The sequence below is a fragment of the Citrus sinensis genome, chromosome 2 (assembly GCF_022201045.2).
Source record: "Citrus sinensis cultivar Valencia sweet orange chromosome 2, DVS_A1.0, whole genome shotgun sequence".
Lineage (NCBI taxonomy): Eukaryota > Viridiplantae > Streptophyta > Magnoliopsida > Sapindales > Rutaceae > Citrus > Citrus sinensis.
The window spans coordinates 10,794,218-10,807,543 of record NC_068557.1 but is presented as its reverse complement, the minus strand read 5'-3'; the positions used below and the strand labels follow the sequence as shown (position 1 = coordinate 10,807,543).

General features: G+C 28.7%; 1 protein-coding gene across 1 annotated transcript; it reads left to right on the top strand.

Moving 5' to 3' along the window:
• The first annotated feature begins 1,421 nt into the window (after nucleotides 1–1,421).
• On the top strand, nucleotides 1,422–4,213 carry LOC102625123 (alpha-farnesene synthase-like). The gene is made up of 7 exons (XM_052435020.1): nucleotides 1,422–1,592; nucleotides 1,678–1,948; nucleotides 2,079–2,454; nucleotides 2,592–2,810; nucleotides 3,077–3,218; nucleotides 3,313–3,561; nucleotides 3,677–4,213. Exons 1-7 carry the CDS (start codon nucleotides 1,488–1,490, stop codon nucleotides 3,980–3,982), a joined length of 1,668 nt encoding a protein of 555 aa, XP_052290980.1. The 5' UTR covers nucleotides 1,422–1,487; the 3' UTR covers nucleotides 3,983–4,213.
• The last annotated feature ends 9,113 nt before the right edge of the window (nucleotides 4,214–13,326 follow it).

Here is a 13,326-nt window from a genome sequence, read left to right as displayed (position 1 = left end):
AACTGTAGAAGAGTACAGCTACAAGAGAGTACAATAGTAGGAGAACTCAATAGTGAAAAAATTAAATAAGTCAAATAAGCACGATGGCAGAAGAGCATAGCTTTAGGAGATAAGTTTAATTAAATAACCACATATGTTGAATCCAGTATTCAGGGTCCAGTAGTTGGAAACTTTATTTAGACCAGCAAAATTTTTTATTCATGATTATTAAAATAGAAGAATCTAGAAGCTCTAAAAGCTCAATGTAAATTTGAGAAGAGGATAAGTGTTGAAGATAAATGTTGACATCAAATAAAACTCTAACTAAGTGATAAAGATTATCAAAATGAGGAGTCATTAAAGATTTGGGTTATCTAAATTATTTGATAAATAGAGAGTTCTTGACTCATAAAAGGGGTACAAGCAAATACTTAAATAGAAAAAATTTTAAAAAAACTCAATTGTAGTCATTATACAATAGTGAAATTGTTATTTCTTTATCTATGACGTAAGCTAAGTGCTAAACACATAAATTCTTTGTGTCTTATTTATTATAGGGATATTATCATTCGTATACCCTATAGATGCTATATTATCAAAAATACTACAATATTTTGAGGGTGTATCAATCGTCCACCCTAAATTGACAAAAGTTATCTGCCGACCAAACCGTTAGCTGCCGTTTGTAAGTTAACGGAATTATAGCGAATTGACGATTTTACCCTTAAAAATTATCACTTGTATACCCTTAAATTCTTTTATTATCATTTATATACCCTTAAATTATCAATTGTTTCATATGAAAAAACCAAATTACCCTTATGGTGTTATCCTATTTAAACGGCAAGTAACGGTTTGGTGGACGGCATATACATTTTGTCAATTTAGGGTGGACGATTGATACACCCTCAAAGTGTTGTAGTATTTTTTATAACAGAGCATTTATAGAGTATACAAATGATAACTTCCCTTTATTATATCACCCTTATTTATTTCTTTAATTGATTAGAAATATGCGTTAATCTCTAGTGATGATATCCTCACTTAATTAAAATGAGAATGCCACGAACAAAAAAAAAATTGTTTTTAATGTATTGAAAGTTATATATATTTTTTTAATTTTTGTAATATTGTTACTTTAACAAAGTAACGATGTGTTGCTTTCTCTAATTTGACCAAATATAGAACTGTGTTAACTAATGTAAAATAATTCCTTATAACGTGGTATACCAAAACACGTCCTTAGTTGATAGTTACCTTTCAAGAATATCATAAGAAGTAGATGAATGGCTGAGATTATTTTTTCCTATGTGATTTTATCAAAGAAAGAAAAAAAATCTTCATTCATTAGGGAAAAAAAGTGACGTCATAAGTAAATGAACAGGTATATGCACCCTGCTTGTATAAATAAGTACCAGTACTTATTTCTCCTCGATACGATCTATTGAATAATAACTGATCAAGGAAAGCAATTGGGTCATCAGAAGCAATTTGTTCTGAGTTGCCAGATGAATTCTAAAGCTTGTAATGTGATACCACCAAGGCAATCTGCCAATTATAAGCCAAACATTTGGAAATATGATTTCATTCAATCCCTTCACAGCAAATATAAGGTACAATTAATTTATACCCAGTGGTTGATTGTTTTAAATTTATTAGTTCTGTTAAACTTTTGGTTGGTGTTTTGATGATTATCAGGAAGAAGGATGTAGAAGCCGAGCCGAGAAGCTAACGAACGATGTGAAGCAAATGTTTCTTGAAGCAGCTGACCTTTTAGCCAAGCTGGAGCTCATTGATAGAATCTGTAAACTAGGCCTGTCCTATCTCTTCGAGGAACAAATTCGGGAAATTTTAGTCGACACAGTTGCATTTTTAAAAAATGACACTGGTTGTTTAGAAGTAAAGGATCTTTATGCTACTGCATTATGCTTTAAGCTCCTCAGGCAGCATGGCTATGAAATCTCACAAGGTATATAATATACATCAAACTTAATTTCATATCGCTGTCAGCTATGAAATCTCACAAGGTATATAATATAATTGCTGTCAAATACTAAATACTTAAATGCCTAATGTGCATGCGCATATTAATTATTTAGATATGTTTATCGACTTCATGGATGAAACGGGTACAACATTCTCAACTAGCAAGTGTACGGATATCAAAGGACTGATTGAACTTTTTGAAGCCTCACATCTAGCTTTAGAAGGTGAAAGCATATTGGATGAGGCCAAGGTTTTCTCCGGAGGAACTCTAAAGGGTATCTATTCTTCTTTGAATACTGACCTTGCACAAACAGTGGCCAGAGTTTTGGAACTTCCATCGCATTGGAGAGTGCCGTGGTATGAAGTCAGATGGCAGATAAACTCATATGAAAAAGAGAAACACATGAACACAATTTTGCTTGAATTAGCAAAACTTAACTTCAATATTGTTCAAGCCACACTCCAAAATGATCTAAGGGAGCTTTCCAGGTAATAACAATGACAAAACGATTTTATTTTAATTTGTAGAAATTAGTAATATTTAAATATGGTCCCTAGCTACAACTTTGAAAAGAAAAATTGTGGCAAAGAAATTGAAGCAACATTTTGTTCTTTTGTGAAAACAGGTGGTGGAAGAATCTGGGTTTGATTGAGAATTTAAACTTCTCTCGAGATCGACTGGTAGAATGTTTCTTGTGTGCAGTGGGGCTAGTTTATGAGCCCAACTGCAGCTGCTTTAGAAAATGGTTGACTAAGGTCATTATATTCATATTAGTCATCGATGATATCTATGATATTTATGGTTCGTTGGAGGAACTAGAACACTTCACCAGTGCTGTTGAAAGGTTAGTTTTGACATACGTATCATCATCACCAAAAAAGAAAGAAAAAACGACAAATGTTAATATCAATCAATTGCTATTGGCCCATTTGGTATTCTTGTGGTAGCTATGCCGTAAAACCTAGATAGTTTCTAAGTCTAGCAGTTACGAATTCTATTCTACAATAGTTGTGGTTATGCTTAATCACCTCAAAACCAATAAATCCTATAAAATATCTCAAGCGCACTACGTCAAAATATAGGTCTGACATAAATATTTCTTAAATTCAGGTGGGATTTCAAGGAAATTCAACGTTTGCCTGAGTGTATGAAGCTTTGTTTCAAAGCACTCTACGACACTACTAATGAAATGGCTTATGAAATTGGGAGGAGAAATACTTGGAAACAAGTCTTACCTCATCTAAAAAAAGAGGTATCAATGTGTTTGACGTTAATAATGATTAGTTTGAGGCTTAGAGCTATTAACTAATTAAAAAGAATAAGCTTTTTTTTTTGGTTTATTAAAGTGGTCAGATTTCTGTAAATCATTACTTGTGGAAGCAAAATGGCAGAAAAGGGGACACACCCCTTGCTTACAGGAGTACTTAAGTAATGCATGGATTTCATCATCCGGCACCGTGCTTTCTGTCTATTCATTTTTTGGCATAATGAAAGAAGCGACCGAAGAGACTGCAGGTTTTCTTAAGCTAAATCAAGATCTTGTGTATAATTCATCTCTGATCATTCGACTGTGCAATGATCTAGGCACTTCATCGGTAAATTTTCAGTCACGAATTCCTAAAATTTGACAGATGACTTGATTTCAATTTTCAAGTTTGTTATTATTAGTATTATTTTTTTTCTTATCAGTAAATTAAATTGTAATAACAGGCGGAGCTAGAGAGAGGGGACGTGGCTTCATCAATCCTGTGTTGTATGACGGAAATGAATATTTCGGAGGAGATAGCTCGAAATTATATTAAAGGCATGATAAGTAAAACATGGACAAAGATAAATGGACAATGCTTCACACAATCACCCTTGTTGCAGTTATTTATCCATATCACTACAAATTTTGCACGTGTGGTGCACAGTCTTTACCAATATGGAGATGGATTTGGAGTTCAGGACAGAGATACTAAGAAGCAGATCCTGTCTTTGCTGATTGAACCTATGCCACCGTCACCTTTTAGTTGAAGTTTCATATTTCCTCAGAACATAATAATGTGAATCATCCTCCGATGATCCCTTCAATAATATTAAGTACTCTCTTGAAAATAAAAAGATATTGTCTCTTCGCTCGCTATGTATACAAATTAAATGTGGCATCACCATTTCTCATCTTTCTATATTCTCTATTATCTAATAAATAGAGAAATTTTCTTTTAAATTTGGCTTTTCATCTTCTCATAATTAATTTGATTGTTATTACACAATAACAATTATGTAAAGATTTTAATGAAGCATATTCTTTGTAATGAACATCTAAGGAGGAGTATTATGAATTTATTAAAATAAATATAGATGTTCATAACATATATATCTTAGTCTCCCCACTATCTCCCATTACTTAGTCTCCCCACTATCTCCCATTAGCAACCTTTAGCTTTCCTATAACTTCCACTATCTCACAAGAAATTATGATCCATAATTTTTCATTAATTTCATGGAATGATTATGTAACTATAAAAGGAGAGCTCATCTTTTGTTTTGTACACACACAATTGGAATGAATAAAATCACTATATAATATATTCTCTCATTTTATTCTTTATCTTGCGTTGCTTCTTTATTTGTATTGCTGGCTAATAGTTTTTTTTTTATAAGGCTGTCTCATCTTTAAAAAAAATCAATTCATTTTTTTTTTCAGTTCCATCAAGTGTAAAGTAAGAAAAAATAATAATACTAAATTCTTTTTTCAAAGCCGCGTGAAGCGCGGTTCTATTTTCTAGTATATATATAAAGTTGGAACTTGAGGAGGTGATGTGGCATCACCATTTCTTATCTTTGTATATTCTCTATTATTTAATAAATAGAGAAATTTTCTTTTAAATTTGGCTTTTCATCTTCTCATAATTAATTTGATTGTTATTACACAATAACAATTATATAAAGAATTTAATGAGGCATATTCTTTGTAATGAACATCCAAGGGGGAGTGTTATGAATTTATTAAAATAAATGTAGATGTTCATAACATATATCTCTTAGTCTCCCCACTATCTCCCATTAGCAACCTTTAGCTTCCCTATAACTCCCACTATCTCACAAGGAATTATGATCCATAATTTTTTATTAATTTCATGGAGTGATTATGTAACTATAAAAGAAGAGCTTATCTTTTTGTTTTGTACACACACATTTGGAATGAATAAAATCACTCTATAATATATTCTCTCATTTTATTCTTTATCTTATGTTACTTCTTTATTTGTATTGCTGGCTAATGGCTTTTTTTTGTTTTTTATAAGGCTGCCTCATTTTAAAAAAAATCAATTCATATTTTTTATCAGTTTCATCAAGTATAAAGTAAAAAAAAGAGAATAATACTAAATTCTTTTTTCAAAGCCGCGTGAAATATGGTTTTATTTTCTAGTATATATATAAAGCTAAGACTTGGGAAGGTAATGTGGCATCACCATTTCTCATCTTTGTATATTCTCTATTATCTAATAAATAGAGAAATTTTCTTTTAGATTTGGCTTGTCATCTTCTCGTAATTAAGTTGATTATTATTACACAATAACAATTATGTAAATATTTTAATGAGGCATATTCTTTGTAATGAACATTCAAGGGGGAGTGTTATGAATTTATTAAAATAAATGTAGATGTTCATAACATATATCTCTTAGTCTCCCCACTATCTCTTATTAGCAACATTTAGCTTTCTTATAACTCCCACTATCTCACAAGGAATTATGATCCATAATTTTTCATTAATTTCATGGAGTGATTGTGTAACTATAAAAGGAGAACTCATCTTTTTGTTTTGTACACACACAATTGGAATGAATAAAATCACTCTATAATATATTCTCTGATTTTATTCTTTATCTTGCGTTGCTTTTTTATTTGTATTGCTGGCTAATAGTTTTTTTTTAATTTTTTATAAGGCTACCTCATCTTAAAAAGAAATCAATTCATATTTTTTATCAGTTTCATCAAGTGTAAAGTAAGAAAAAATGATAATACAAAATTCTTTTTTCAAAGCCGCGTGAAGCGCGGTTCTATTTTCTAGTACATTTATAAAGTTGAGACTTGAGGAGGTGATGTGGCATCACCATTTCGCTTCTTTGTATATTCTCTATTATCTAATAAATAGAGATTTTTTTTTTAGATTTGACTTGTCATCTTCTCATAATTAATTTGATTGTATTTAGCTTATTTAATATATAGTAACTTTATTAATATATATCATTCCTCATCTTTTTATATTTTCTATTATCTAAAATATTGGTGGATATTCTTTGTATTTTTTTTTCTCTTTCTATTTAAATTCAACAATATGTAACCTATATATATACCTATCTATATATATATATATATATATAAAGTTGGGACTTGAGAGGGTGATGTGGCATCACCATTTCTCATCTTTTTATATATTCTATTATCTAATAAATAGAGAAATTTTCTTTTAGATTTGGCTTTTCATCTTCTCATAATTAATTTGATTGTTATTACACAATAACAATTATGTAAAGATTTTAATGAGGTATATTCTTTGTAATAAACATCCAAGGGGGAGTGTTATGAATTTATTAAAATAAATGTAGATGTTCATAACATATATCTCTTAGTCTCCCCACTATCTCCCATTAGCAACTTTTAGCTTCCTTATAACTCCTACTATCTCACAAGGAATTATGATCCATAATTTTTCATTAATTTCATGGAGCGATTATATAACTATAAAAAGAGAGCTCATCTTTTTGTTTTGTACACACACAATTGGAATGAATAAAATCAGTCTATAATATATTCTCTCATTTCATGCTTTATCTTGCGTTGCTTCTTTATTTGTATTGCTGACTAATAGCTTTTTTTGTTTTTTATAAGGCTGCCTCATCTTTAAAAAAAATCAATTCATATTTTTTATCAGTTTCATCAAGTGTAAATTAAGAAAAAAGGATAATACTAAATTTTTTTTTCAAAGCCGCGTGAAGCGCGGTTCTATTTTCAAATATATATATAAAGCTGAGACTTAAGGAGGTGATGTGGCATCACCATTTCTCATCTTTGTATATTCTCTATTATCTAATAAATAGAGAAATTTTCTTTTAAATTTAGTTTTTCATCTTCTCATAATTAATTTGATTGTTATTACACAATAACAATTATGTAAAGATTTTAATGAGGCATATTCTTTGTAATGAACATCCAAGGGGGAATGTTATGAATTTATTAAAATAAATGTAGATGTTCATAACATATATCTCTTAGTCTCCTCACTATCTCCCATTAGCAACTTTTAGCTTCCTTATAACTCCTACTATCTCACAAGGAATTATGATCCATAATTTTTCATTAATTTCATGGAGTGATTATATAACTATAAAAAGAGAGCTCATCTTTTTATTTTGTACACACACAATTGGAATGAATAAAATCACTCTATAATATATTCTCTCATTTTATTCTTTATCTTGCGTTGTTTCTTTATTTGTATTGCTAGCTAATAGCTTTTTTTGTTTTTTATAAGGCTGCCTCATCTTAAAAAAAAAATCAATTCATACTTTTTATCAGTTTCATCAAGTATAAAGTAAGAAAAAAAGATAATACTAAATTCTTTTTTCAAAGCCGCGTGAAGCGCGGTTCTATTTTCTAGTATATATATAAAGCTGAAACTTGAGGGTATGATGTGGCATCACTATTTTTCATCTTTGTATATTCTATATTATTTAATAAATAGAGAAATTTTCTTTTAGATTTGGCTTTTCATCTTCTCATAATTAAGTTGATTATTATTACACAATAACAATTATGTAAAGATTTTAATGAGGCATATTCTTTGTAATGAACATGCAAGGGGGAGTGTTATGAATTTATTAAAATAAATGTAGATTTTCATAATATATATCTCTTAGTCTCCCCACTATCTCTCATTAACAACCTTTAGCTTCCTTATAACTCCCACTATCTCACAAGGAATTATGATCCACAATTTTTTCATTAATTTCATGGAGTGATTATGTAACTATAAAAGGAGAACTCATCTTTTTATTTTGTACACACACAATTAGAATGAATAAAATCACTCTATAATATATTCTCTCATTTCATACTTAATTTGCGTTACTTCTTTATTTGTATTGCTAGCTAATAGCTTTTTTATTTTTTATAAGGCTGCCTCATCTTAAAAAAAAATCAATTTATATTTTTTATCAGTTTCATCAAGTATAAAGTAAGAAAAAATGATAATACTAAATTCTTTTTTTAAAGCCGCGTGAAGCGCGGTTCTATTTTCTCGTATATATATAAAGCTGAGACTTGAGGGGGTGATGTGGCTTCACTATTTTTCATCTTTGTATATTCTCTATTATTTAATAAATAGAGAAATTTTCTTTTAGATTTGGCTTTTCATCTTCTCATAATTAAGTTGATTGTTATTACACAATAACAATTATGTAAAGATTTTAATGAGACATATTCTTTGTAATGAACATTCAAGGGGGAGTGTTATGAATTTATTAAAATAAATGTAGATGTTCATAACATATATCTCTTAGTCTCCCCACTATCTCTTATTAGCAACATTTAGCTTTCTTATAACTCCCACTATCTCACAAGGAATTATGATCCATAATTTTTCATTAATTTCATGGAGTGATTGTGTAACTATAAAAGGAGAACTCATCTTTTTGTTTTGTACACACACAATTGGAATGAATAAAATCACTCTATAATATATTCTCTTATTTCATACTTTATCTTGCGTTGTTTCTTTATTTGTATTGCTGGCTAATAGCTTTTTTTATTTTTTATAAGGCTACCTCATCTTAAAAAAAAAATCAATTTATATTTTTTATCAGTTTCATCAAGTATAAAGTAAGAAAAAATGATAATACTAAATTTTTTTTTCAAAGCCGAGTGAAGTGCGGTTCTATTTTCTAGTTTATTAATAAAAAAAGAGTTATATGTCTTTTTCAAAATGTTAAGGAATTTTTTATCATTTTTTCTAAACGTTAGGGGACTTACTATTCTTTTCCCTTATTAAATTAAAGGGACTTACTATTCTTTTCCCTTATTAAATTAAAAATAAGTAGTTAATAGAAGCCACATCCGACTATCGTCAAGCCACTGTTAAAACTTTAAATTCCAAAACTTTGCTAGTGATTCACAGTGAATAGAATTTATATTGCCGATAACATGTATACTATCGAGTTGCTTCAAGGATGTGTACTCTAATGGTGTGTGTGTGTGTATGTATATATATTAAAAAAAAAAATACATCAATAGATGCTGGAGCCTGGAGTCTAATTGTTGGCAACGGTTCATGGTGGTCGGCAGTGGCCACCGATGAGTAATTTTATTTTTATTTAAAAGTAAAATAATAATTTTAATAAAAAAATATATAAAACTTTAAAATATTAATAGTTATAAAAAATTAATTTTTATGTAAGTATTAATATAAAATATTATTATAATTAATACAATGCATACTACACCAATTATAATAATACATTATGACTTAATGTAACGTAATAACGTGTAATAACAATGCATCGTAATTCTAATACAATTAAACAATACATTCTAATATAATAGTTGATAATTCAAGATATTAAGTTGGGGGAGTCTAAGAAAGTCTGACCTTATCTTAATTTTTTTATATGACAGTGCTATTATGGAACTGTTCTACTGTAAAACACTAATGATTACCGTAGTAAGTATAAATTTATTATTTATTTTTATAATTATACAATTATCTTCAGCACTTCTGACTTCACCATTGAGTAATTCCTAATTTTTTTTTAAATTCTGATAGCCATGCATAAATTAATAATAATTAATAAATGAAGAGTGCATCACGTTAACGTCACTTGACTGCAACTACCACCAACTACTTACAAGGATTTAATCGGTCAGAGATTTTAATATAGCAAGAGAAACAATCTTTTAGGAGACATGAAAGTCATCACCAATGACGTGGCCTTTGTCCAGGACTCTCTGTTCAGTTGGATGCAGGACTACGGAAATCACATGGTCTTTACCAATCCAGTCCGTAGGCTATCTCAAAAGTAAGGATGACAAAAATCTCCACGGAAACGGATATTCTCGGGGATTTTTTTCATTGGTGATGAAAGTCATCACCAATGACGTGGCCTTTGTCCGGGACTCTCTGTTCAGTTGGATGCAAGACTACGGAAATCACATGGTCTTCACCAATCCAGTCCGTAGGCTATCTCAAAAGTAGGGATGGCAAAAATCCCTACGGGGACGGGTATTTTCAGAGATTTTTTTCATTCGGAGAGGGTATATGGATAATTTCATACCCAATTTTTTATTCGGGGAGGGGACGAGAAAATTTTTTTACCCAATTTCTTATTCGGGGAGGGGACGGGGATGAGATGGAATCCCCATCCCCTACCCATTTCCCCATTTTAATTTTTAATTTTTTAAAATCACTAATAAATAAATAATAAAATTTAAATTATAAAATTATAAATATTGGTAAAAATAAAAAATATCAAAATATTTGCATTATTAAACTTTTAGGCCTAATTAACTAATTAAAGTCCTAAATTTTTATTTAGGACATTAAAAAGACCAAGTAGATTCTATTAGCCAAATATTTTTTTTAATTTTAATATTCTTTAAATATTTTAAACTTAAATCTATTTTTTATTTATTTTTAGATGTTATAATTGCCCACAGTGAATCACAATTTTAATATCTAATCTAATCTAATCTAATATTTACTTTTAATTTGCTCTGATTTAACTATTGTGCTGTAAAGGGAATAGTCCACATTTATAAAGTGCCTATGCCACCATTGAAAAAGTTAATTTTGAATCTAAATTCGATTTTATTTGTAACAATTTTGTATTAAACTATTAATTTGTTCATAATAGTTTGTAAAAGAAGTTTGTATTCCTTGCATGTTGCGTTACTTACTAATTTATAATTTAATGTATGTGACTTTTGTAATATATATTAATGTAAGATATATTTCGAACTTTACTTTTATTTGAATTTTTTATTTTAATATGATTAACTCAAAATTGAAATAAAATATATTAGTTATTCAGGGATCGGGGACCTTCAGGGATCCCCTGTTATTATTCGGGGAGAGAATGAAAATTCTCTCAAGTAATTCTGACGAGGACGGAGAGAGGATGAGGACATACGCAAAATATCGGGAATGAATATGAGGAAATCGATCCCCTTCCCTCCCTTTCCCATTGCCATCCCTACTCAAAAGTGATTTGATCATCGTCAAGGAAAATGCTTTTCGATGAAATACTTTGGTGGTCCTTTAAGCACTCGAGCATTTTCAGCCTTGTTGGGGCTAGTGGGCCAGTGACCTACATAACATAAATGGGGAAGACATGTACTTACTTTATAAATTATCAAACAATTGGGGACTCTCGTGTTATTATCCGATTAGAAAATGGGGCATCTTTTTTATTTTTATTCCAAAATTTGGCAGTCTAATACAACATTGACCACTGGCATTATTATATATATATATATATTTTGGACCCGTACTACCTCCAAAATAAGCATAAAGTCTAATGACAAAGACGAAGAAGAATTACCTCTTTATTTGCTTGATAAACAATGAATTAAAATTGAATTTAACGACATTATCGATTACACTATTATTATTTTGTTCATATTTTGATACAAAATTTCACCTATCAATCTCATGCAATCTAATAATAAAGATTTAAGATCAAAATAGAATTTAATGATGCCATTTTACTTACCATTGGATTGTCATGTGATCAACGACTAAAAGTTTGTATCAAAATTTTAAATATATTAACCTAGTTTAAAATAGTCCTCATTTATTTTTATATTTCTCAAAACTTATAAAAAATGATTTTAAAATTCACTAAAATAATAAATTTGAAGGTTCACTTTAAGTTAATGAATTTAATATGAGTACAATTTAATTTTATAAATGTAATGAATTTTAATTAGAAATTTAACATTATGTATCTTTAATTTTTTAAGCAATATATTGGTAACCCAACTTCTACCTACGTGAAATATAAATGAGAAATTATCTTTACACCACCTCTCTTTTATCACATGTATGTTTAAGTACACAAAATGTTGATATGTTTTTTGCGCCACATTTGTTCTAAACTCATATCAATCAACCACTTTTATACTAATAAAATTTGAATCCGTTAAATAATTTAAATCAAATAACTATTTTACCCCTAAATGAATTAAAAGACTATTTTTTCGTATAAAATTTTGAGAAATAAAAAAAATTATAATTACAAGAATACCCCTAAATTTAATAAGACAAATAAATCTCAAAATTCAAGATGTTAATTTTGTAATTATAAATTTTCAATGATTATTTTTATTTTTATTTTTTGTAGTTATTATTTTTTTGGAGAGTGCACATGCTGATCTTTGCTTAAGCAAAACTTAGTTAGAGCCTCGAAGAGAAGCAAAGAGTTTATAAATGCAAATTAAATTAACATTCAAAGCTTTCTTTCAATTTTGAAAAAAATTATAGTTACAATAATTTTCATTTAAAAATTATAACTACAAAAATTAACATCTTGGATTTTAAATTTTATTTGTCTTATTAAATTTAAGGGTATTCTTGTAATTATATATTTTTTAATTTTTTTTAAATTTTGTAGGATGAAATAATTTTTAATTCATTTAGGGGCAAGATAGTTATTTTATTTAAATTACTCAACATATTCTATCTTTGTTTTTATCAAAATGGTTGATTAATACAAATTTAAAAATAAAGGTGGTGTATAGAATATGTTAAAATTTTTTTGTAGTAGTTAAATGTACGTATGACAAAAGAGAAGGGGTGCAGAGACAATTTTCTAATTTAAATTTAATTAATCCAAGTTTCAAATAAGTTCATATGTGTACAAATTTAAAAATAAAGGTGGTGTACATAATATATTAAAAAATTTTGTAGTAGTTAAATGTACGTATGACAAAAGAGAGGGGGTGCAGAGATAATTTTTCAATTTAAATTTAATTAATCTAAATTTCAAATAACCTCATATGCGTGCATCCTAAATTTGTAGAGTTTCTTTTCATGCTAAATTAAACAAGTCATTAAATGTTATTAAGATTGACTTGTAACATTTTTTATAGTGCTTAAAAAAAGGGTACATGCATAAATTTGAAATTTATAGCATTGGTCCCTCTATTTTATATCAAAACTAAATAAGATAAGATGATAAACGAATAATATAAGGTGGGATTCAAATAATACATCTTGAATTTCATTTATTCATATCCTAAAGATACTCAATATTAAAACAAAAAAAGAGAGAGGCGTAGAGAGAAGCAGCATAAAGACACTCATATTTGTAGGAAAT

Coding starts and splice junctions, on each gene's coding strand:
- LOC102625123 (XM_052435020.1), top strand. CDS start 1,488: ATGAATTCTAAAGCTTGTAATGTGATACCACCAAGGCAATCTGCCAAT. Junction 2,455..2,591: donor GATCTAAGGGAGCTTTCCAG/GTAATAACAATG, acceptor TTGTGAAAACAG/GTGGTGGAAGAATCTGGGTT. Junction 2,811..3,076: donor TTCACCAGTGCTGTTGAAAG/GTTAGTTTTGAC, acceptor TCTTAAATTCAG/GTGGGATTTCAAGGAAATTC.